General features: G+C 35.0%; 1 protein-coding gene across 4 annotated transcripts in view; it reads left to right on the top strand.

The window, feature by feature from the left end:
- ASXL2 (ASXL transcriptional regulator 2) overlaps positions 1-27,429 on the top strand; it is a 114,794-nt gene that overhangs the window by 12,762 nt on the left and 74,603 nt on the right. For 3 of the 4 annotated variants that reach the window (XM_064494679.1, XM_064494682.1, XM_031466706.2), the window contains one exon: positions 19,630-19,712. In XM_064494679.1, coding sequence (XP_064350749.1) covers positions 19,630-19,712 — 83 coding nt within the window. Of the gene's footprint in view, positions 1-11,406; positions 11,739-12,174; positions 12,265-19,629; positions 19,713-27,429 lie in introns of those variants that run through there. The other variant, XM_064494680.1, reaches the window with a different exon arrangement.

Here is a 27,429-nt window from a genome sequence, read left to right on the forward strand (position 1 = left end):
GTTTATTTTTATTCAATCATTAGATAATTTCTGTTTCTCTATTTTCATGTTTACTCGCTCTTCTGTTATTGATTCATCCAATGAGGTTTTTTTGTTTGTTTGCTTTGGTAATTTTTTCAGTTCTAAAATTTCTTTTTTTTTTTCTTTATATCTTCTATGTCTTTGCTGAGACTTTGTATCTTTACCTTCATTTCAAGAGGGCTTACCCTTACTCGGAGTATCATTTTTATAATAGCTACTTTAAAGTCTTTGTGAAACATTTCCAGTATCAGTGTTACCTTGTTTGTGTCTTTATTTTCTTTTCCTAAGAAAGTTGAGATTTTCTTAGGTCTGTGAATACCAAAGTAAATTTAGATTATATCCTGGTCATTTTGAATATTGTGTAATTGACACTCAGCATCTTGTTTAAGTTCTATGGAGAATGTTAACAGTTTTATTTAAGCAAGCTGTTGATTGAATTGGGTTGACACCTCAGGTTCTGACCAGCCTTCTGTGGGTTGTTGTTTCAATGTTAGTTAAGTTTTCAAAACCTTTTTATTGCTATTTGGATTTGTCTCTGTGTGTACTGTTAGTGGACTGTCTGGGATTTGAGTGGTGGTCTTGCCCATGGGTGGTGAAACCATGGCCCACTGCCTGTTTTTAATCAATAAAATTTTGCTGGAACACAGCCATGCCTATTTGTTTATTTATTTATTTTTTTGTGGTTGCTTTCATACCAAAATGGCCATGTTTAAGCAGATGCAATTAGAGACTGCCGAACCTACAAAACCTAAAATTTCCTATTTGATTTTCTTATAGAATAAGTTTGCTGATCCCTGTTTATCCCATAGTCAATTCTCAAAGTCCTTCTGTACTATTCTGGGTTCAATCCATGTATGCGCAGCCCAAGTGTTAGCCAAGGTATTCATAAGCAATTTTAAGAGATGACTTTTCTTAGTTCTTTTGTCTGCAGACTTCTCAGTATTTATGATTCCCTGTGGGCTCCCCTTTTTCATTTATTTGTCCAGAAGTTTGGGGCTTTCTGTATCCCATTCTTCTGTGTACTTCCTACAACAACTATGCCTCCCTTGGGCCAAGCAGCAGGAGATGTAAGAGGGAAAAAGAGCAATGGGATTTTGTCTTGTTCTCTTAGGACCACAGCTCCTCTAACTGGAGGGGAAGAATTCTTTCATTCATAGTTTTGGGCACCTGCTTTCTTCATTGCTGTTGTTTCCACAGGATTACTTGGAGTTTGAGCTGTGCGAGAAGAGGGAAAATTAAAAATAAAAGGAAGAAAGAAAATGGGGAAGTTTCTGCTTTGTCTTTAAGCATTAGGAGACTCCTGTCCTGATGGAAACTCTATGCACACTGATGCCCATTTATAGGTTTTGGATTGTGTTGAGTTCAAATTGAGAGATGCTGGAGAGGAAAAATTGGTAAAGTTACTGCCAGTTTGGAAGTGCTTTGCATGCAGGTCTCCCTCAATCTGCCTGCCTCCATTTATAGTGTCTTTGTCTGGTTTTGATGTTAGGGTATTGCTGGTCTCAGAATGAGTTAGGAAGTATTCTCTCTGGTTCTATCTTCTGGAAAAAATTGTAGAGAATTGGTGTAATTTCTGCCTTACAAATATTTAGTAGAATGCACCAGTCACTCTTTCAGCCTGGTGCTTTCCGTTTTGGAAAGTTACTAATTATTAATTAAGTTTTTTATATTGTCTATTTCTTCATGTTGAGTTTTGACAGATTATGTCCTTCAAGGAATTGGTCCATTTTATCTAGGTTGTCGAATTTGTGGACATAGAATTATTCATAATATTCCTTTATTATCCTTCTCATGTACATGGGGTCTGTAGTGATGTCCTCTCTTTCACTTCTGTTATTAGTAATTTGTGTCTTTTTTTCCTTTTTTTCTTTCTTTTTTTTTAAGTGTTAGGCTTATTGATTGATTATATTGATCTTTTCAAAGAACCAGCTTTTGGTTTTGTTAATTTTTCTCTGTGATTTGCTGTTTTCAGCATGACTGATGTCTGCTCTCATTTTTATTATTTCTTTCTTCTGCTTAGTTTGGATTTAATTTGCTCTTCTTTTTCTAGTTTCCTAAGAGGGAAGCTTAAATTACTGCTTTTAGATCTTTTTCTTTTCTCATATAGGCATTCAGTACTGTAAATCTCTTTCTATGCACTGCTTTTCCTGCATCTTACAAATTTTGGTAAGTTATATTTTCATTTTCATTTAGTTCATGGTATTTTAAATTTTCTCTTGAGATTTCTTTACTCAGAAGTGTGTTGTTTAATCTCCATGTATTTGGGGATTTTTCCAGATATCTTTCTGTTATTCGTTGCTAGTTCAATTCCATTGTGGCCTAGGAGCAGACAAAGCCTCATTTCTAGTCTTTTAAATTTATTAAGGTGTGTTTTATGACCAAGAATGTCCTCTATCTTGATGAATGCTATATGTGAGCTTGAGATGAAACCATTTACTTTGCAAAATCCTCAGCTGCTTCATTCAGGTTTTATAGCTACGTTCTGTGGGAGTGCCAGGGTGGAATATACTTACCCCATCTTACCTGGAGTTGAAATCCATCGTATGTTTTAGAGTATTTCCTTTGGAAAGATTAGAAATATAGTTACTTGTAATTTGTTGTTTGATATATGGCTTTACTTAAGGACTGTACCAATTTATAACGCCACCAGCAATGTATCAGATCACTAGTTTTGCCACATAGTGGATACATTCTAAGGGTGACATTTTTGTTTGAAAGTTCTGAGAGATAGCTAGTAAGTTCATCTCTAATGAAATAATACTGCCTTACATGGCTAGAAAAGTTTAATTAAACACATATGTCAGTCTGAAGTTTTCCCTATAGAATTCGGGTTTCTACGTGTGTTCACTTTATTTGTTACCACACTGCCCCTTTACCAGCTCCACTCTTAACATTAGAGTTTTTTTGTTTTTGTTTAATTTTCCTTTGGAAAGTAGACAAAAGACAACATGGAGATGAAGAATACATGTGGCTGCTATGAAGTGAGGCAAGGCACCAAGTTAATGTACTCTGGGAAGGGATAGAGGTAACATTTTCTTCTGAAACCTTTTCTGGCTTTGTCCATATAGAGACCAAGGGACACAATATCATTATGAAATATTGTCAATTTAAAAAAATCAAGTCCTTAGATTTCTAAGCTAATGGAAGGAGCAATTCTTTGGTGAATGGCTTAGGTTGGCTTAGGATAGGATCAATTTGCAAACACCAAATCTCAACGTCATATCATTGGAGATTCAATATATGGAATATTTAACTTGATTAAATACTTCTCGAAGACTTACCATACGCCGGGCACTAGTCTAGGATCTGTGGATGTAGCAGTGAGCAAAATCAGGGGGGAAAAATATCCTTGTCTGCATGGACCCTAATATGTGGATGGGGACTGAAGACAGAGAATATGGTAAATAAAAAAACTATATATTATGTTAGTTGTAAGTTCTGTGCTGAAGAATTAAGCAGGATAGCTGGGGAATGCTGGGTAAGTGGAGCAGTTTACAGTTTAATCAGGTATTCAGGCAAGGCCTCACTGAGAGGCTGACTTTTTTTTTTTTTTTTTTTTTTGGTGGGGGTAGGTAATTAGGTTTACTTATTTATTCTTAGAGGAAGTACTGGGGATTGAACCCAGGACCTCATGCATGCTAAGCATGCACTCTACCACTTGAGCTATACCTTCCACTCTAGAAGCTGACTTTTGACCAGACATTTGAAGGAGGTGAAGGAGCAAGCTTTGCAGATACTCAGGTAAAGAGCATTCTACACAGAGGGAGCAGTCAGTGCAAAGACCTAGAGGCAGGAATGTGCCTGTCTTGGTCTGGGAACTGTGAGGAGGCCAATGTAGCTGAAGTAAAGTGAATGAGGAGGAGAGTTGTAAGGAATGAAGTCAGGGAGGCAGCGTGTTCATTACTAGGTCTAAACTTTGTGTCCTGGAATTCTTGGTAGATTTTCCTGTTTCAGTTTACTTTCTAGCTCCTCTCATACTGAATGTTCTGCCTAGATAACTCAGGGTCTTCTGGAATGATTCTGGATTGGCATTGGCCTGTGGAAGATAGTTTCCGAGGAGTATCATCCTTTTTCTCTGTGGCAGGGAATGGCCAAGCTTTCAACAAAACGATTATAAAGTCCTTCAGAGGCTTTGGAAAAATTGTGACATTTTTGTTTTGAGCTTTAACGCAGCCATTATTCAGAGTATATCAGTTTCCTGGTTTGTTCAGTGTTCTTTATGCTTTATTTCCACAGGAATTTACTTCTGTTTGTATTATGGCAACGAGGATCTATATGTCTGTTGGATCAAGTATTGTTGAACTTGTGTTTGACCTCCCTCACAGGATAGCAGTTTTACTGTTAAAGTATTAAACATCTATCACATATGTAGCAGAAGTAATGCTAGCTAACTCATACCAAAACGTGATAAATAGGACAAAAAAAGGAAAACAGGCTAATTTTACTAAGCATATGTTTATGTAAATTATAAATATAGCAGTATAATAAAACAACATGCCATGATTAGTCAGAGTTTATTCCAGGAATGCAAAGCTCTTTTGTTACTAGGAAATTATTAACTCATCAGATTATCTGATCAGAAATGAAAAACTGTATGTAGAGATGAATACTTGTCCCAACTACCTGGGCAAGCATTTTATTTTCTAGACTGCCTTGTATCTAGGTGGTACCAAGTGACTAATTTTCCAGTAGTAATGTGTGTCATTTCTGGGTCAGGGTATTTAAGAACAGTGTGCCCAATGGATAGGAATCAGCTGCATTGAACTGTTAATAATCTGTTGATCGCTGAATAACTGTTAATAACTGAATAGTAACTTATATTGTGTTAAGCTAACGAAATTTTGGGATTTGATTGTAGCACCTAGTGTTACCTTACAGGTATGAGGTATATGATTGTCTCACATGTCAAAAAAGCAGTTACTAAAATTCAATATCTGTTTAAAACCTTTTAATTAAAAGAAAGTATTAAACTTATACATACCCAGGCAGATAAACTTAAGTAGAATTTATTTCTATGTATGGGTGAGTTAGATATAGTTGACTCTTATGTTTAGTTTACTTAAATTTATTTTCCTCCTAAAATAGCAGTCTTGGGAATAGTGGAAATAAAACTCACCATATTGCGTTTTTGTTTTTTTTTTAAATAATAAGATACAAAAAATTCCATTACTTGACTGTCTTTTTGAGTTTGGGCAGAAGGATACTTTTATGACATAAACAGTATTTCAGTTTAAAAGCCAACATCACAATGATGATGAAACACTAGAGACATATATATGGAAAAATGAGAAATACGACAAGAAAACTTGCTATGACTACTTTTTTTTTTTTTATTTTGGGGGGTAATAACGTTTATTTTATTTATTTAAACGGAGGTACTGGGGATTGAACCCAGGACCTCATGCATGCTAGGCATGCACTCTACCACTGAGCTATACCCTCCCCCATGACCACTTTTATTTAGCATTGTTTTAGAAGTCATAGCCAGTTTAGTTAGGTATGAGAAATAAATGAGGCATAAACATTAAAGGAAGGAAAAAAGTTTCACTGTTTGCAGGTATTGTGATTGCTTATTTAGAAATCCCAAAAGAATGAACTAAAAACCTGTTAGAGATTAAAGTAAGAGTTCAGAAAGGTGATTGTTAAAGTAAGTGTATATTAATAGAGTGCCTGTGTATCAATAATTAACAAAATATTATGACAAATATAAAATATTTGGAAATAAGTTGGATAAGACATGTACAGGATCTAAGTCTAGAAAACTATAAAACCCTGGGAAAAGACAGGAAATACTTGAAAAATTGCAGAGAGCCAGTTTGCATCTGGATGGGAAGATTCAGTATGATAAAGATTTCAGTTCTTGTCAAATAAATTCATAAATTTAAATCAATTCCACTTTGGCAAAACAAATCAAAAGTTCATCTGGGTTAGACTAATAATAGTTTTTTAAAAGAAGTGTAGTGAGACATAAATTATATTACTAGGTATTAACATGTCTTGCAAAGATCCCATGATGTGGATTTAGACAAGACTGGTAAATAGTATAGATATGAAAGCCCAGAGACAGTCAAATACATGTAAGAATTTCAATAAACAGGCAATGTTGAAACCTAATCATCTTGAGAAAAAAAATTATATCCCTGCTTCATACAATATACCAAAACATTATGGAAGAGATGACTTTTTTTTTAATTAAAAAAATGAAGCTGTATAACTAGATGTGAGTAACATGAATATTTACTTCGTGGTGGTGTGGATAGTAGGTATAGGGTTGTATAGATGTATACAGGCACAAGTAATAGATGCTTGTGGCAAAAAAGCCTAGTACTTAAGGATATAAAGACTTTCACATCTCCAGCTCTCTTTCCAGTAGAAAACACTGATAATGGTTTCTAAGATAAATTGTTAGACACTTTTTTTTTTTGCATATATATAATACAACCCTTCCCCTTAGTGGCTAAGGAGTTAAACTATATATATAATTCTGCAACTTGCATTTTTCACATAATAATATGTGACTGTCTTTGCGTATCTGCACACAGAGGCTACATTGTTCTTTTTCATCACAATATTTTAATATGAAAAATTTAAAATACACAGCAAAGTTGAATGAGTTTTACAGGGAATACCCACCATATACCCACCACCTAGATTCTACCACTCACATTTATTATTGGTCCATTTATCCACATTGCTCTTTAAAGTAAAATTGTGGTAAAATGCACATAACATAAAATTTACCATTTTGATCATTTTAAGTGTACAGTGTTCAGTTTATGCACATTGTTGTACATCTAATCTCTAGAACTTTTTCATCTTGCAAAACTGAAACTCTACTCATTAAGCAACTCCCCATTCCTCCCTCCCTCCACAGTGCCTGACAACCACCATTATACTTTCAATTTTTTTGAGTTTGACTGCTCTGGATACCTCATATAAGTGAAATCATGCAATGTTTGTCTTTTCATGACTGGCTCATTTCATTTAGCATAATGTCCTCGAGGTTCATCCATGTTGCAGCATGTGCCAGAATTTCCATTTTTAAGGCTGAATAATTTTATTGTATGTTTATACCACATTTTAAAATCCATTCCTCTGTCAATGGTTAGTTGGTTTGCTTCTGCCATTGGGCTATTTGATAATGCTGCTTGTGAACATGAGTGTACACATTTCTCTTTGAGATCCTGCTTTTGATTCTTTTGCATATATATATTTAGAAGTGATATTGCTGGATCATATAATAAATCAGTTTTTAGTTTTTTGAGACAAACCACTGTACTATTTTCCGTAGCAGCTGTACCATTTTACATTCCCATCAACAGTACGCAAAGGTTCCAATTTCTCCATGTCCTTGCCAACAGTTATTATTTTCTGTTTTGGTTTTTTTTTTCATAGTAGCCGTCTTAGTGGGTGTGATGTCTCATTGTGGTTTTGATTTGCTTTCCCTAGTGATTAATGATTGTAGTATATCTTCTTTGGAGAAGTGTCTTGTTCAAGTCCTTTGCCCATTTTTAAATTTCTTTTTTCTGTTGAGTTGTGAGAGTTCTTTATAAATTGGATATTAATCCCTTACTGTTTTACAGATATTTTCTCATTCTGTAGGTTGCTTTTCATTGTGTTGGTTGTGTCCTTGAATGCAGGAAAGTTTTGGTGTACTTTAACTTGCCTATTTGTATTTCCGTTGTCTGTGCTTTTGGTGTCCACATTGTTCTTTTTGATGGTGGCATGTTCTATTATTATTTGATTATTCGGCAATGTATTTTATTAATTACTTACTGGAATTTAGGTAGTTTCTAGTTTCATGATGTTATAAACATGGTTTTACAGTAAATATTGCTGTACATATTTAATTGTGTACTTCTGAGAATAAAGTCATCGAATTAATTTTTATATTGGAATTACTGGGTTGGAGGGTATCCATCAAAGCCTGGAGAGTGCCAAATTGTAGTTCAAAAGAGTTAACATTTTACAGCAGTGGATGATAGTATTTCCTCCCTTTACCCTGTCAAACCCTGGACTTTGAATCTTTTTCATCTCTGCTAATTTAGTAGGTGAAAAAAATCTGGTTTTGATTTCTATTTCTATATTTAGGCCTATATGGCTGTGGTTGAACATCTTTTTAGATATTTACTTACCACTTATATTTCTATTTCTCTAACCATCTATTTATATCTTTTGCCAGTTCTTCTTATTTTTTTTTAATCATTGGTGTTTTTCTTATTGATTTATAACACCTTTCTCTATATGTGATATGTTTTCCAATTTTTTCAACTAGTTTCTCTTTAGACTTTATGGGTTTGTGCGTGTTTTTGTGTGTGCCTGTGCATACATGCAGTACCAAGTTTTTCATTTTATGTAACATAGTCACTTTTAGTTGTTACTCTGGGTTTGAGTCATTCTTTGGAAAGCATATTTAACAAAAGCAGAACCCATAAAGGACAAGATTTGACCACATAAAAGTGAAAAAAAACTTTTCTGGATCATGATAAGAAGGTGTGGGAGGGTAAAAAGGAAGAAAAATCACCCACAGTCCTACCACCCAAAGGCACCTACCATTGATATTTCAGCTTAATTTTTTCCCCCAGTTTTCCCTCCCCTACTTAACCTTGTTTTAGTTTGTGGAGAGTCTTTAGTTTGTAGCATGGTCACTGAGTGACCCTGGGGAGATAACACTCCACTTACTGATTGGGGAGGAATGGATGCCTCTTCTTGCTTGAACTCTAGTGAGATTCGCTAGACCTCCTGTCAGCTAGTAAGGAGTTAGGAAGGACTGAAGCTAGAGCAAGGAGTATTGGTATTAGAAAGTCATCATGGTGAGATTCAGAAATCTCATCATATAAAAGTGACCGCAAGTTGCATTTTCTTTCCCTTCTATTGGGCAACTTTCCCTCACCATTTATTAAAGTTCTCTTTTTCATAGTGCCTACAGGTCTTTTTTTCTTTTTCTTTACAGTTTGCAAGGCAGAAAAGGATATCTTAATCCTTTGAACCGGAGCTTTAAATAGAAATCATTGTACCTGTTGGGGGCTATTATGGTGGTGGCAGTATTAATCGCTGTAAGAAAGAACGCTGAGTTTTCTCCTTTAAAAAGGTGAAACTTAGGAAATCTAAATTGGGATTACTGGGTTATCTATCCTTTTCAGGAGGCTTCCTTCTAGTTCTCTTTTAATGAGAACCTTAACTATTTTGTTTCAGAATAAGTGCATTTCATTAATGTAGAGACAAGAGTAAGACGAAAATAACTAAGAATGATAAAAAAAAAAGGACTTGTATATAATTAATTAATTGCTGAAATTATTTTAAGTACCTAAGGTAATTGAGAAGGAAGGGTATCATTGACATTCTAGCAGATTTCATGGATGAGATGAGATTTTGTCTGGGCTTGGTTCTTTTGAGCAGGGATGTAGAAGTTCAGATTCTCTTTGACATTTGAGAAACTCTACAGTCCTAAGACAGTTGCCTTGTTTTGGCAGCTTCAGGGCATTGCTCTGTCTGGTTTCTGGGGCTATTTTGTCATATGGTTCAGTCGTTTTTTACAAAGCTTAAATGAAAAAATCATGAAGTATTTTGTTTTTGTTTTTGTTTTTGTTTTGCTATAGTATGATTAAAAACTTTGTGAGTAGTAGGCTAATCATTGCCAGTGTTCACCGTAATTTGCTTTACTATTATGAACTTATGTGAATAGATTCAGAATATAGATTTGTCATTTACTTCAAGAGTTTCTAATCTTGATCTAGGAGTGGGTTTTATCTCAGGACTGCTTTGAAAATGATAGAAAATCTATCTCAAAGTAGTAGAGGAAGAAAAGGGAATTTATTGGTTTATTGCTGAAAAATATGGAGGAAGAGCTTCAGGTATGGTTGGATTCAGTCTTAAAATAATTGTGTTATCAGGATTTTATTTTTCTCTCTGTTTGTTTGTCTCTGGGGTGTTAGAAAGCTGTTAGCTTCAGTCTCACATCATTCAAGTTTAAGCCTAGTATAAGTCTAGCTGGGGCAAAAAAATGTCTTTTACTTGTTATTCTGCCCCTTTAGCCTTAGCTTGAGTGTTCTTCCCATTTCTGAACTACTTACTGTGGCGAGGTTTCATGCTTTGTTGCATATGGATTGAGGGTGGAGGAGGTGGGGTGAATCTCCAAAAGAAAATCAGGGCCTTTTAACCAGAATGTTGAGTGGTAGGTGTAAATTGCCAAAACCACAAATCTACCTTACACATTATGGGGTCTTTGGACTCCCAGAAACTAACCATAAAAAAATTGTATTTTTTTCTGAACAGGGTCTTTGTAGCTCTTATCAAGACTCTCAAAGGGGTCTGCACCCATATAAAAGGTTAAGTATTTTATGGATCTGGGGAGAAAAGAGCATTTCAGCTGAGGATAGGCACTTTACCAAAGGCATACATGAGAATCATTTTTGAGAGACAGTAGAATTTAAACCAGTGACGATAATATGTTGAGGATAGTAGAGTATAAATTTGGATGTTGTAGATGACTTATTAAGTGATGAAACTATAGAAGATGCTCAGATATTTGTTGAAATTGACTAAATATGATTAAAAAATCAAGTAATTTAAGAGAATAAGAGAAATGAATCTACAAATAATAAATTGCTTCCTTCTTTTCCATAATTATACCTTTCATTTAATTCTTTGGTCTAGATGTTATAGTTGTGCTTTCTTTCCTGGTCCAAGATTTTTTTTTGGTGTAGGGATTAAAAACAATTTTAATGACTTTTTTTTTGTGGTCTTATTGCATTACAATCAGAATGTAAGCTTGAACACATTATAGGTTTTGTAATTATTGAGGTTTCCAAATAAACAGGCAGTTTTTCTAAAAATTCCATTAGTGATTGGGAGAAAGGGTAGACTTTTCTTTGAAGAATTTAAAGTTTGATATATCTTAGAAATCACCCTTACTGGATTTATTATTCATATACCCTTATTTCTGTCTTGTAATCGTAAATGAGAAATGTAGTAGATGGAAGGTTGGGATAAGAGATACACCCTAACTTTAATTAGGATCTATGATTGCTGTACCAATCCTAATTTTTAGTGTATGGTTTTTTTATTGGAAAATTTTATCAAGGATAGGCTAACAACCCTAGAATTTGGAACCTACTTTTTAGCTTAGACACAGAATCCTTTTATTGAAATTCTTTTGTAATAGTAACACATTATATTTATAGAGCAGTACTGCCAGCATTGTTTCTTATTCCTATTCCTTCTCCTTTTTTGGCTGGACCATGAATGAAATCTTGATCTTCCAACATGGACAAGAGTCGGACAAATTAATAATGTTATATAAGACAGATGAGACATGTATTTTGAGCTGCTGGAAATATTTTAAGGGAATGTCTCAATATGTAAGTCCTTTAACTTTTTTGTTAGAGATTATTTTTGTGAGCTATTGGCACTTTTAACGAATTTTCCCTTTTCTCTCTTCTTGATTATCTGGCTAATAATCTGTCTTGTGGAAAGTTTAAAAACAAAAGTGTGAAGAAGCAGGAAAACATTATCTTAATTCTAACACAGAGAGGCATATTCTTAGTCATTTTGGGGCCAGAGTTCCCTTTTGGAGTTTAATGAAAGCTGTGGTTCTTCTCTCCAGAAAAAGATACAGGCAATAAATACTGTATGTAATTCCAAAGGAGTACATGGAATCCTGAAGCCAGCTGTGTGTCCTGTGGGCCTAGACTATAAGTTAATAATACTTACCTAAGGTAATAATATCAACTTTTTGACATTTATTTCTAATCCATCTGTTTTTTCTTTACTTAATTGAAATCTTATTATGTATTCAATTTTGCGTGTGGGTTTTTCTATGTCATAAGCATATACTCCTCATTGAAAACTCTGCTTAAAGATAGCTTTAATGGCAGTTATAATATTGTTTTCAATTTAGAAATAATTTACTGAAACATCTCTCCTATGTTTCAGTTATTGTCTAACTGGAAGGCTATAAAGATAAAAGGCCTGTGGTTTCTGCTTTGCTCTTAAACTAAAGACCTCTTTATGAGGGGAGTTAAATTGATTTACTTTATTATCTTAATATTGGGAATTTAGATTATTTATTTTTATAACTGTTAAAATAATACTACAGTGAACACCTTTTGTGCCCAGATTTCTTGTATACTTCTGTTATTTTGCTTTTTGTAGATTGCTTAGAAGAAAAGTTGCTGGATAAGAGGATGTCAATCTTTGAAAGACCCTTAAAGTTACATGTTCACCAAATTGCTTCCTAGAAAGGTGTGTCAGTTTACTTTCCCAGCTGTGTAGTGTGTAAGTGCCTGTTTTACTCAACCCTCAAAAGATTGAATATTACCAGTTTTCAAAATTTTTGCTATTTTGTTAGATGACATAAACTTTCATGTCTAGAAAGGAGTGGGAAAGTTGTGTCAGGTACAGAGAACAGCGTGAACAGAGGTGGGATGCTGGCAGTGAGTGTGTCCCAGAATACTGGAAGGTTGTTACAGTTTATTCCTTACACAGTTGGCACTCCAAGCCCGCTCTTGTTACCAGCTTCTCGAGACAGAGGCTGTCAGCAGTCTCTGAAAAGGACTTAATTCAGGATGGTTAATGGAATAAACTGTATAGTCCGTGCTACAACAGCTGGTTCCAAGGCCATATGGCTGTTCATCATTTCCCTCCACACCCGTACATTCTTGATTTCCTTCACCCTTGGACAGACTTCAGCTTATCTAGGTGGCTTGCCTGGTAGGGTGACCCAGACTATCATTCCTGAAGGGTCTGAGCCCCTGTCTGCCTTTCCTTTATCATGCCTTTGCCTTATGCTGCAGTTTTTATTATAGGCTTGGAAGCATTGACACCTTGGGGTTAGTTACCCTGACATTATGATAACTCCTTTTTAATTCCTTTTTTTTTTGCCTCCTGGTCCACCAGCAAGAGGAACCCAAAGTTGTTAACTACAGATTCACATTAAGTCTTCTGATTAAAAATATTTCCCCTTGGGAATAAAGATCTCTAATCCTAGCAGAGCCTGAAGTTGCAGGAATGGAAAATAGGTTTTTTTAATTTGGTCACTGGGGTTATGGGAACCAATCCTATTTCCTCTCACACCTTTGTACTATACTTTCAGAATGCATTTGTTTCTTCTTGGAGACCAATCTTATGTTCTATCAGGCTTACTCCTTCTTGGTGGTGCAGTGTACGGTGAGATCAGGGCTCAGTGCCTATTGTTAGATTTTCTTCTTTGTGAAATAGAGTCACTTGGTCTGAGGTAGTGTTATTCCCCATGTTGGTAAATTAGGTACGTTTGGATGGTGGTACTGTTGGCTGAGGTACTGAAGGCAGGGAAGGCAAACTTATCAGAATGGTTGTCAATGCTGGTAAGGGCTAATTGCTGCCCCCTCAGAGTGGAGGAGGTCTGGTGTCATCAACTTGCCATCTAGATGGTTAGCTCATCTCTTTGAAGGATTGTAACAGATAGGGGGCTCAGAGTTTGCCTTTGCTGATGCAGAGTTGGACACTCAGCAGCAACAGTAGCTAAGCTATATCATTTTTGGTGAGAAGAAGGCTTTGCTGATGAGCTTACACATAGCCTTTATCCCTGTCACTGTGACTTCTTCATTTGTGGACCTATTGCATGCATACAGGGTAGTTTATGACAGGATCTGGAGCATTTATTCACTACCAGCTCCACTCTCACTCCCCAGTGGTTGATTTAGGATTTTTAACTCCAGCAAGGATGCCAACTCCCGTGCTCTTCTGGGCTGCCCTGCTGTTGTTTGGGCTCCCTGGGCTTCAGAGAAGTGTCTGAGGCAGAAAAGTGAAGAGACTTACGGACCCATGAGATAGGCTACTCTTAGCATGGGATGGGATACTGTCAGTATAAGTGAGGACTGCCTGTAGGAACTGTGGCTGAATTCATCCATGGGCTGAGGAGATGTGGTACAGGGCACCAGTTGTTTTGGTTGTATATGATGCAAAAGATGGGAAGCAGCTCCAGTCCATCATTAGGACACTGGTTAAATAAATTGTGGTATAGCCACACAATGGAATATTATGCAGCTGTAAAAAAGTAGATGCTTTCTATATAAACATAAAGACCTCTGAGATGTATTAAATGAAAAAGGTCATGTGTTGAATATCGTTTATGACTTGCCTTTTGTTTGCAAAAGTGAGAAAATAAAAATACATTTGCATTTGTTTATGATTAATTTTAGAAGGATACACAGGAAACTCCAAAGTGTCTGAGGAGGGGATTGCTGAGAACGGGAGGGAGGAGGACATGGGGAAGGAGATGGGGAGAATGGGAAGGGATAGAAAATGAGGGAAATGAAACTTTTTACTTACTGCTTTTTTTTTTTTTTTTTTAACATATTACCTGTTTGGTTTGGTTTGGTTTTGTAATTGAAACCACCCTGGTGAAGTATTTATTAATAGGGTTGAATTTGATTTTCCATGTGACTATATAAACTAAATCCTCTCATGTCTTTTGAGCTGAACTAATCAAATAGGTATTAAATATTCCCATGCCTGGCAGCTTGTCACTCAGTTCTTATCTTAAGTGTTGTTTAGTCACTGAGCCTCACTTTTCAGTTGAACTCTCTTCCCATTGGTCATCAAACTTACCAACTTGTTTTATTTTGTTATTGTACTTACCATTATCTGAAAAAATTTTTCTGCTTACATATTTATTGTCTATTTCTACATTAGAATACTAAGTTCCCTAAAAGCAAGGATCTGCTGTGTGTTGTTCACCATTTCTTGGCATCCTGTTTTTATTTTTTGTGTGATGGGTTCAATGGATGTGATATCTTTTCCTCTAAGGATGGATTTATTTATTTATTTATTTATTTTGCAAACAGAGAACTTACATTCTTTCTTCTCCTCACTACCCTCTCCTTCCTGCCTCCAGCCCTCTCTTTTGGTTATCACTTCACTGGCTCTGGTGTTTTGGTCACTTCAGGTATTAAAACAGTCTGATTCTCAGATACGAATAAGCTGCCTTTAATACAAATCATAACTTCCATCCTAACCCATTTTCAGGCTCCTTTTTTTCCCTTAATTTGTGCTTCTCTTGAATTTCACCATTTCTACATTTTGTTTTAATTTCTTTAAATATCAACTTATTGAGGTGTAATTTCCATGTAATACAATGCATACATTTTTAAGTGTACAGCTGAATTCATTTTGACAAATGTATACACCTGTGTAACCACCATCCTAGTCAAGATACGGAACATTTCTATTCATTTCCCTTTGTAGATTTGACAAAGCTTGTTAGTCCATTCGTGTTTTATTATTTTATAGTTTCCTCCATATTTGAAATATTGCATAAGTTTTAAAGTAAGAGTTAAATGTTCTTTACCTTTGTTTCCACAGTTCTTTATATCTTCTTAGTATTTCTTCTCTCATTATAGTTGTCCATCTTTCCCTTTCCCTGCTCACTCTCCACCCTGGTTGTGAACTCCAGAGGTTGTTTCTTATTCATCTTTGTATCTCAAGGTTTTGGCACTTAAGAAGCACTAAGTAAATGTTTGTTACAGTAAGAGTTAATTTTAGGAGTAGTGTGGATGTGTAACTGACTGAGGCAGTATAGCTTAATGCTTAGGAGCAAAGAGCTTTGTCCTCCATCACTTACTAGCTGATGTGACCTTGGACAAGGTACTTATTTTCTCTCTGCCTCAGTTTTCACATCTGAAAAAAAAAAAAAAATACCACAGTGGTTATCCATCTCATAGACTTACTGTAAAGGTTAAACGAGCTAATATATGTAAAGTACTTAGAACAGTATCTGACACTTAAATGCTAGACTAGTATTAACTGTTATTGTTATTAATTCTTCAGTTTGGGGGGAACTAGGTGTTGAGAACTTTTTTTGGCTGAACCAGGGAGTGTGTATATCATTCTTGGATAATCAGGTAAGAATCTAAGCTAGCAGATTAGAATGTCTTGATAGAGCGGTTCAGAATTGAGGGACCTTTAGGTAAAACTATACCTCTGAGTTTACAAAGCCAGCCTCTGTAATCTTCTCTGAATATCCATAGCTGCTTTTCTGTATAGATTTGTATTGAAATATTCTCAACTCCTTCTTACATTCAGGTTTCTGCTTCTGAATCTACATACGTATTTATGTTTGCACTTACCTTTCATCCTTCTTTCATGTTGGAGGGAAAAAGGCGTTTTTACTATTGTCTAAAGCTAGTCCTGCCACCTGTGTTCCTCATTCCATCAGTATGTATCAGACCTATCCTATGAAAGGTACTAAAGGATCCTACATGAACAAGACCCTCATGGAGCTTATGTACCAAGGGGCAAGACAGATGATTTAAAATGCAATGATAATAAATACAAGTGTGATAAACCCTACTGGGGTATATGGAGTTCTACTGTAGGAACAATGATTTTTGAAACCACAGGAGTATGAAAATGCCCAATGAGAGCAGAAATTGAGATAAGAAGAGAGTCTTGAGGAAGATCAATGTTCAAAATTGTGGGGAATGAAAAGTTGCTGGTGGAGAGGTAGGAGGGAAACAAGAAGGAGAGTCTGGTGTCACAGAAGCTGAACAGAGGAGTGTATCTCAGGACAGAGGTAGTTAGTGATCAACAGATACTGCTCAGCAGCCCGCTAAGGTCTTTTCCCTCTTTTCAGATATTTGGCTCTATCGGTTGTTCCTCTTGTTTAAATTTCATGTTTCCTTATTATTACCTGTTCCTATTATTCCTGTTATCACCTGTTCAGCTCCTGAACTCACCTCGTGTTTGTGTAGAGATTTTGGTAGGTGAGGGATACTGCATTGTCTGAATTCATTTGTTTCTGAGTGTCAAATTAAGTAGCACAAGTTTGGATAAAGAGAAATTTGTCAAACTATCTGAGTGTTTGCCTCTCATCTAGGGATGGGGAGAGTTGGTATAGCTAGGGATACTTGCGTTTCCTTTCACTTTGGTTCACTGAAACTTGTTCAGGTCCATTTGGCAAAACAATTATTCCTTGACTCCATGTTTTCCTTCACTGTTCTACGAAGAGTTGTTTTAACTTCTTGTGCCTCTGGATCTCCCATTCAGTGCTGACCCCCCTCAAGTTTGATTTCTTCCCTCGTGATTAAATGGAATCTGAACTTGTAAAGCTATGAGCTCATTGTTGCTATATACAATGGATTTTGAAGTGCTGTCTCAACTTCTAGGCGGTTTTTGACATTGCTGACTACTTCATCCTTCTTAAAATGCTTTTGTGCTTTCTGAGGCCCATATTCTTCTGGTTTTCCTTTGGTCACTTCTTAGTTTATTTGCTAACTTTTTTTCTCTTAAATATTGGTATATTTGTTCTCCAGCATAGACTCTCATCCCTTCTCATTCTGCATGTTTCCTGGGTGATGTCATTCACTACTGTGACATTAAATTAAAGCTTTTGGACAGCAAATAAGCCATATGACACTAATATGAATCTGTGAAGATGACCATGTTTTTATTGGTACATTTTAAATGTAAAATAAAATCTAGATTACACAAAATTCAGGTTCTGTATATCTGGAATGAACTCATAAGTGCAGCAGTAATTGAAATGTTGAGGTTATTTAGGCTAGAGTCAAACTCAAATGTTAGGGGCTGTTTACATTATTTTTGAATACTCAAAGTATAAATTTTATATCCTTTTTTAGCTGGTTGTGAGAATCTACAAGTAAAGAAATGTGTTAAGCATGCTTTAAACAACATGTATTTTATCATACTTTGATTCTGTGTAGTGTTGATTTTAGCTCTTTTGAACAGTTAATTCAGTTTGTCATAAAGTAGTTTCCAAAAATTGTTTTGAAGTTCCGTGAACAATTACAATGGAATGGTTTTTTGTTTGATAAACACTGCCCTCCTGTGGTTAAAATAAACTAAATGTTTTGTGAAACTACTAGGGTCTTTCCACTTAGATTAACTTGTGGTAAATGATGTAATAGTAATGCAATACAGTAATAGTATTGTAATGGTAATATAATGGAGTATCATAGTTTTGCTCAGAAATATATGTGGCCATTTTGTTTTCCTCTCCATTTCTCCCTCTTGGGTTTCTCTAGTGTGTCTGCACATTTTTCTCACTGTTTATGTACATTTTCTTATTAAAAATTAAGTGAATTTAAAGAGTTAAATGTAGATGGAAAAATATTAAGCTATTGAAGGGAGGGAAACTACACTTAAGTGTGGAAGTGCTAAAAGAAAAGACCAATAAGTTATAGTAATACAGCTTCCATGGAAAAGCAACAGTAATAAAAAGATGAAGAATAAACTGGGAAAAGTGTTTGCAGTGAAAGTTTTAATATTTTTAATATGAAAAACAGAGCTTATACAAATGGCCTATACACATGTGAACAATGGCTATGAATAATCAGTTTACAAGTGAGGAAATAGAATAATCAAATCACAAAATATATTAAAATTTATAATGGTATTCCATAAAGTAGTATTCATAATATTCTTAATGGTACTTCAGACAAATGAAAAATCCATCTTCACTTGTCACCTTTGGAGTATACTAGAAAAATCAGTTAATTATTCTGAGAATTAGTAAACAAAGGGACAGAATCAAGCACTTACCCTGCTTTTTTTCTACATGAATTGTATGTATTTCAGATAACCAAGTAGTAGATAGAAGAAAGCATTTCTTTTCAGAAGGATTCTAGCTTACAAATGAAGAAGGAAAGATAGACTGTCACCATTTTTCAACACCTAAATAAAATGAATCTAAGTAGTGATCATCAGTGGCTACTAAAACAGGTTGGAATGCTGATGGGAAACTTTGAAATGGGTGGATCAGGAGGACTGTCTTGATTTATCATGACGTCTCAAAAAAAGAGACCACAGATATTTTGGTGTGTTCTGATGTGGTGTGATAGGAAGTATACAACACTGCCTGTGAAGTTTTTTTTTTTTTTCCCTTAACTAAAATCCGAATCTGAGCAACCCTCTAGTAATTCTAATTTTTATGACTGCCTTTTGAGTCTAGGCTGAGTGGTCCCAGGGGAAACAAAACTAGGAAACTTCCTGCTAGGTTACTAGTTGTAGTTGTGGTTCCCTCCCCAAGCCAACTGCTACCATTTTCAGAGTCCTCAGGTAGCTGCTACATGCATTCTGTCCAGGTTTTTAGCTGTACTCAGTGGGGGAGACAGGATAAACTATGCTTAACATCGTCTCTACCAGAGCCAGAACACAGATACCATTGTAATTTCATTATAACTGTATTGGTAATTTGTTTTGGTTAAGAAATTACTGAGCATCCAAGATGTACTAAACTTTGCTGGAAATTTAAAGATGGATAATCTTTAAGGTGCCTCCAGTAAGTTTACAGGTAGGCATATGATGCAGGGGTTGGAGGCAGAGAATAAACATAATATCATATTATGCATTAACAATAATTCAATTATTAATCTTATTTTTAAAATTTATTTCTGCTTAAGGATTTGATTAGAGAAGAGCCTATTTGTGTTGCATTATTTTTTTGCTTATTATCCTAAAATATAAGGGATGAAAAGTCTCTGAATTTGTATGTGCTGGATGAAGTTAGTACATAGTTGTAATAAGAATAAGAAATACAATTATGTATGTAATTATAATAAGAACTTAAAATAAGAAGAAATAATTTATTATCATATACTTGTTTCTCAGGTCTTAGAAAAATACCCCAATACACCCATGAGTCATAAAGAAATTCTTCAAGTTATCCAGAGAGAAGGACTAAAAGAAATCAGGTGAGTTATTTAAATATTATTAGTAATAATTATAATACTTGATTACAGTATTTTGTTGTTTATAGTTGTATACTTTAGTCCTGAAGGTTGGTTATTTAGTAATAACTCTTTGTTAATGTATGATTTATTCAGTTGTCAGATCTTTGGAGTTTTCAGTCATAGCACAATTACAAAACCAGAAGTAAGTTAGAAGGTAGCTATCTTCACACCCATGCACTTTAATTCTTAGGAAGGCCTGGAGCCATCTTCAAGCCTTCATCTATCAGTTCAGGCTTTTGATTTAGTAATTTTGGTCATTAGCAAATGAAAAGTATTCTAGTTCAGGAAGAATGGTAGATTTAGACAGTTTAGGAAGAAATAATCTTGGCCAAAAATAATTAAATGGAAGGTTATATAAAGCAGTATATATTTCAAGCAGCTGTCTTACTGTGTTCAAATAAAACAGCCTGGGGTCAGTTAATATAGGTCCAAACATAAAACACACTTTAATTTCTAAGAGCTTTATTATATTGTAGTAGCACATAATGGTCACTGTTCATAGTCAAGACCTTCTGTCATTAAGAAATGTTAAAATTATGTTTAATATACTTTATATGTTAAGGCAGAAATCTGGGTGCCTGCATTTAGAGATATTTTCATTAATAGAGAAAAAGGTTGCGGTGCTACTAGTTGTTCTCAGCTAGGGGTTGATATTGTGTAACACCTATAGGGAAAGTATTTAGGATTTTGTGGGGCTATTTTTGGTTGTTACAGTGACTAGAAAGGAGGGAGCACTATGGCATTAACAGGCGCAGGAACAGGATGCTAAGTGCCTTTCTTGTGCAGCACAGTCCTTCACATTAACCTTAGATGCCAATGGTGTTCTTATTGAGAAATAGTGAGCTCAAGGGTGGGGTATAGCTCAGTGGTAGAGCATGTGCTCGCAGGAGGTTCTGGATTTAATCCCCAGTACTACCATTAAAAAAATAAAACTAAATAAAAAAAAAAGAAATAGTGAGCTATATTGAAATATTTGTAGATGGACAACAGTATTTTTTTTTGATAAATAGCTATTGCATATTCCAGATTTTAATTCTTATTTTCTTTAACATGAAATTCAATTTGAGATTTTTTAATTGACACTTCTTTGCTAATGCAATTAAAATTTTTTTGATTCTGACTTGTGGCCAAATGTCAGTAGATTGGGAATAAATTAGGTTTGCTTTGTTAAGATGAAATAATTAAGTATAAATTAGTATAGCTCTATGAATAATTAATATGTCTCTGAAAAATTGTGTGAACATTTATAAATTAAAACATTAAAATGTATTTGAAAAATTAGCTTTTAAACATATTTCTAAACTTCTAAGAATTAATCACTCAGTTTATTGATGACATCATTCAAAATTTTGTTTGAATTTGATTAGATTTATTAGGTTAAGATTAAAGTGTGATACTCATTTAATCACAGATCAGTTTATACAAGGCTACAAGGAGAAAATGATAGTGATTTTAGTTACTCTGAGGAACAAATTCTGTTAAGGTATTCTAATTTTTTTTATAATACTTTAAGGTTTTGTAGGATAGGAATGAGCTAGAGATTTCGTTTCTTTTCATAAAATTAGAGTTTTGATACACACTGGGGACCAGGAAATCTGTTGTAAAGAGATCTGACTCCATCAGTGTGCCCTCGGTCTAAATGCCAATTGCAAGGTCGTCCAACTCTAACACAGTAAAACTGTGACTTTAAACTTGTCAGTTTATTTCTAGGGAGCAGGCAAGAAGAGTAAATAAGAAAGAATACTAAGTAAATAAAGAACAGAAGGGAAAAAGGAAGAACTTAAAAAAAAGTAGCAAGATGGTGGAGTCATAGAAAACGGCTTCTGGCTTCACTTTGTGACAGCTTAACAAGTGGCTATTCTTGGTTAAACTTTATTGTGGTGTTACAGTTATGTGACCACAGATCAGTACTTTTTTTTTTAACGTCACCAGTGACTTCTACTTTGTCACCTCCATGAGACTTTTAGTTGTTGCCTTTCTACGTCTCGCGTTATTTAACACAGATGACTACTACTTCTTGAAACTCTGAATCATTACCTGAAGGGACCACAAACATTCCCGCTTTCCTTCCTTCCTCTCTAAGCTCTCCTTCTCAGTTTTGTTTTTTGTTTTTTGCTCATTATCTGTTCTCTAACTGAGTGCAATTTTGTCCATCACTATAGCTTTTGTGTGTGTGTGTCAATTTGGTTTTGTCAATTCCCAAATATGTAGGGAAGCTAGTTCCCACCTCAGCCTTTGTATGTGCTGACCCCTTTATTCAGTTAAATGTTTGTTTTTCTTTTTTTAAGGTGTCAGCTTGAATATGTTTTTTTCAGATTACTTTGGCTGACTTTCTGATTTAGATTACATTTTCCTTTTTTAGTTTATTATATAGTGTTCTGTATTTTTCCTTCATAGCACTTAAGATTTGAAATTACATATTGTTGTGATCTTAAAAAAATCATGTAGTTTCTATAACTTACATTAAGCTAGTAGCTCCATGAAAGCAGTGACATTATCTGCGTCCCCTCAACCCCGGCACATAGTAGGTATTGAAAACCCACTTGTTAAATGAATATATGAAGTGTCAGTGATTGGAAGATCACATTCAAATGTATTTATAGCTTATTCTCTTGTTGTATGATGTGTCAAATGGTAGTCTCATAATCTTTGTAGTTTTCAGATAGACTATGGAATGAAAGAGATATTATGTTTATTGAAGATGTGCCTTACTGTTTTATTTTCGTTCCTCAATCCTCAGTGCATGGCTTTCAACTTTTTTCCCTTTGCAGTTTTCCCTCTGCCTCCCCATTTTGAAGAATCTTGCTTAATTTTGATTATTCCATACTATATTATTTTATACTATATTAAAATGGAAACAGCTCAAATGTCCAACAAATAAATGGATACATAAAATGTATATACATTCAGTGGAATATTACTTAGCCTGAAGGAATGAAATTCTGATACATACTACATAGATGAACCTTAAAAACATGCCAAGTGAAATAAGCCAGACACAAGAGGATAAATTTGTACACTTTCTTTTATATGAGAATACCTAGAATAGAGACAAAGTGGAATAGAGGTTACCAGGGGCTAAGAGTAGGAGAGAATAGGGAGTTAGTTTAACTGGTGTAGAAATTCTTTCTGGGATGATGAAAAAATTCTAGAAGTGGATAGTGGTAATGGTTGCACAACATTGTAAATGTACTTAATGCCTCTAAATTGTACACTTAAAATGCTAACTTGTATATTATGTATATTTTGCCACAACCAACCAACAAAAAGAAGTATTAAAAATGAAGTAATTGGCTCTTGGGTGAGAAAGATTGAGGTACTGGTCCCTTGAAGAAGTTAAGTGATAGGATTGGAATTTGACACAACATTTTAAAATGACTATAACTTAATTAAAAAATGTTTTTAAAAAATTTTAAAAAAATCATGTGCCTAAATTATGGAATTTTGTATGAATTAATTAGAAACATATACAGTATTCTTAAAATATTGTAACATTTAAATTAAATACTCTTTATAACTAAGCATATTAGCATTTAGAAAACAGGGAAAAAATAAGATCCTTGAATTTTACCCCCTCCAATAACTTACGACTTTGTGTATTCTATTTTTTTTTTTTTTGATACCTAAATGTACCCCTTTTAAAGATAGTTTAGAGTTTCCCATGGGAGTCATAGGGAAGAAAGAAAATGTGGATTTTGTTGTTTCAGGTGAAAGGGATGTTTTGGGGTGTTCTAAAAGTTGGTTAGTTCTGTTTAGAAAAGATAAGATGTTAAAAGGGTTGGAGTAGCCCCTAGGAGGAAGAAAAGATTAAAAGATTTTTAAAAAAACAAAGAATTTGAGACTTGTTGGTTGTAACAGTTATTGATAATTTAGATAGGTGCTCTAACTGTGGAATTTGACTATCTATAAAAACAAAAGTTAATTTCTATACTGTTCACCAGTAAGTAGTTATTTCAGAAAATTAAAAATGTTTTTAAAAAATTTGTTTTGATATCAAATATAGAAATACAGCCTCATTGTTCTTTCTCTTAACTAATGACAACTTGGCAATAGTTCCCTAGGGTTGAGCTCTTCGACACATAATTGCTTGTTGCAAATTTGAAGTACTGTTAAAACCATTTGAAAAAGTTCTGTAAGCTTTTAATCATTTGCATTTGTCTAGACAGTTTCCTTTTTAAAAAGTTAATAAATAGTTCATTGAGTTTACTTGGTTGAAACCCCCCCCCCATTCTCATTATAGCTGATGTGTTACTGATCCTAGATTATGCTGTATGTTTATGTGAATCCAAATATTGAAGGAGTAGTTAGCTGTTTTTGTTTCCCTCTCACAACACTTCACTAGAAATGAAATCCAGGATTCAGAGAGACAGATACCTACTTGATGCATTTTGGCTGGGTGTACTTCAGTTTCTTTCCAAGATTTTATTCAGGGTTTTATTTTACCTTGAATGAGTGTAACATGTATAGCAAATGGCTGACATTAGCCATCAATATTTAAAATAGTCTTTCAAAAACTTAAGATATTTCCTTTTTGTCTGAGGATGTAGATTTTACAGTTTACAGGAAAACTAACTCAGCGCCCCCCTTTCTTCCTATTTTCTCCTGACTTAAGTCCATACTTCTTCCTGTGATTACAGACTGCCCCCACTGATCATGGAATTCAAACCCTAGAGCAATTCACACCCCAGTCTCACGAATATACTCATACAGCTTCATGGAGCTGTTTCTGGGCTTTGGGGCATTCTTTCTTTTTTTAAAAATCTTTTAAAATTAAGAGTTTGTAAAAGATGTTCTTTGCATCTTTGAGCTATATAGTTCTGTAGTGCTCAGGGTCCAGTCAGCAGACAAAAGCTACATGGTAATTTAAACAGGGAAGTTATTAAGTTAACTGGTTAATTTATTAACTGTAAGTTGTTAACTGGTTATTAACTGGTAACCAGGAATTAACTACTAAAAGGTAAAGATAACACAGAAGAACACAGTAATAACAAATAGGGGGCAACTGCTACCTCTAGGGCTGAGACACTGTGCCCCGGTAAAGAATAACTTTCAGGGAGTCCCCTCCATGTTCATAGGTTGTGCTCTCCCTGGAGAAGGTGAGGCTCTGGTCCAGTAAGTTCACTGGTGCCATAGCCTAGGGTGGCACATAGGAAACCACTTTCTGGGTACTAGAACTTGCTGGAAAGCCTCTTGCTGGGCACTTGTCCAACTCACTGGGGACCAGCAGAGGCACCAGCAGGATTTTCTGGGAATCCACCGATAGGCATTTTGTTGAACGTTGCTGAAAGGTTAGTGCCACTGAGTGTCTCTCATATTGCTGGGTGCTGCATGCCAAGAGAGCAAGCAGGCAAGAGCACACTAAAACTGGGAAGAGAAGGCCCCCTTCTTTCTTTCTGCGATGCTCTCCCAGCTCTCTACTGACAAAACTTAACACTGAGCCAGCTGGCAAAGGAGAAATGTTTATAGGGTCCAGTTCCACTACTACAGAAAAGGGCAAAGAAGGCTGGATTTAGAACTAAAAGTCAATAAATTGATAACTGGCACAGATGGCTTCATTTGTTTTTCCATAGAATAACTGGAATCATTGACTGGTCCCATTTACCACTTACGGTTACTTGATTTCTTTCCATCTGCGCCACAGCTAAACTGATATGGTGTTATTGCCTGAATAGGAGGATCTAAGATTTCTTACCTTTACTCAGGACATTGAGCCATCTTTTATCCTCATCTCTTTATGAAAAAATCTTGACAGTCTTTCAAAAAATCAACTCAGATATTACCTCCACAAAGCTGGTGGCCTTTTCTTCAGTTCAGTGTATCTTCTTCTCTCTCAGTATTTTTTTTTAAAGGAGAATTATCACCTTTTATTTTAATGTTATATAGTAATAGTAAGTAGATTAATACATAATTACTATTAAGTAGTTCCCTTACTAGATTAATTTTTTAATTAAGATTATGATCAGTTTCCTTCAGGAGACTAGACAAATACCTCAAGACTAAAGACAAGTGGGACTTCACTATTTTAATTATTTATTCATAAAATTACAGAGAAAATAGATAAGAAATATCATAGCTGTCCTTTTAAATGGGAAATTCAAGTTCTTTATACCTATGATTTAAAAAATGAGCAACAAGTATGTACATGGGAGATAGAATAAGAAAATTTTAGAACTGAGATGACTTTAGAGATTATCTGATTCCAATTCATAATAATTTTGATAGAATGAGGCCCCCAAAAGTCAGTGTCTCCAAATTGGAATTTGTTTTTTCTTGAAATCCTCCCCTATTCTTGTTTTCTTTTGGGCTAAGTTAGAATTTTATTAGTTCAAACTTAGAATATATGTAACAACTATATAAATTATGAAACACAATAATAAAAACACTTGTGAAATGTCCTTATCACCAGTTCCATTGGAGCTGCCTCTGTGTTTCTACACTATCTCATTCATTTCCCTTATTTTGCCGTTTAGGAATCTCAGTACTGTGTTGAGTAAGAATGGTGAGCACATACTTCCCTGCCCGCTTGTTCATAAAGGGAGAGCATTCAGTCATTCACCACTAAGTATGGTATTAGTTGTAGGTTTTTTGTGGATACTCTTTATCAAGGTGAGGAAGTTTCCCTCTGTTAGTCTCCTAGGGCTGCTGTACCAGGTACCACATATTGGGGTGACTTTAAACAACAGAAATCGTCTCTCAAGTTCTGGAGGCTAGAAATTGGAAATCAAGTTGTTGGCAGGGTTGGTTCCTCCTGGAGGCTCTGAGGAAGAATCTGTTCCATGCCGCTCTCCTAGCTTCTTGTGATTGCCTGGAGTTCTGTGGCTTGTGTACTCATCACCCTGTTCTCAGTCTCTGTCCTTACATAGCATTCCTGCTGTGTCCACATTTTCGTCTTCCTAGGAGGATACCAGTCATTGGATTAGGGCTACCAGGATGATGTCATCTTAACTTAATTACATCTGCAAAGACCCTATTTTCCTAAATAAGGTTGCATTCCCAGGAACTTGGGGAGAGGGTATATCTTTTGAGGAGGAGCACATGTCATCCCAAATGTCCTCTAATCCAAGTTAGTTTAGAGTTTTTACCATGAATGGGTGTTGGTTTTGTCAAATGCTTCTTATGTAATCAGTTGATAATGTCCATATGATTTTTCTTATTTAGCCTATTCATGTGGCAAATTACAGTGATTGATTTGTGAATACTGAGCCAGCCCTGTACACCTGAAATAAATCCTACTTGGTTGTGAAGTAGTATATAATTTTTTAACATGTGGCTGCATTTGGTTTGCTAACATATTGTTGAAGATCTTGTTCTTAAGTTCATGAGATACTGGTCTTTAGTTTTCTAACTTTTGTACTGCTGTTTGGTTGTAACACTGATGTCATAAAATTAGTTGAGAAGTATTCCCTCTTCTATTTTCTGGAAGATACTGTATAAAATTGATGTTCTTTAAATGTTTGGTGAAATTCTCAATTGAAACCATCTGGACTTGGAGATTTCTTTTTCAGTAGCTTTTAAGTAACAAATTTGACTTATTTAATGGTTATAGGACTATGCAAATTATCTGTTTTATATTGGTTGAGTTCTGATAGTTTGTGGTCTTTCAGGAATTTACCCATTCTTTCTGAATTGTCAGATTGTACTATATCCTCATTGTCCTTTTAATGGCTGCAGAATAGTG

The sequence above is a fragment of the Camelus dromedarius genome, chromosome 15 (assembly GCF_036321535.1).
Source record: "Camelus dromedarius isolate mCamDro1 chromosome 15, mCamDro1.pat, whole genome shotgun sequence".
NCBI classification, from domain to species: domain Eukaryota; kingdom Metazoa; phylum Chordata; class Mammalia; order Artiodactyla; family Camelidae; genus Camelus; species Camelus dromedarius.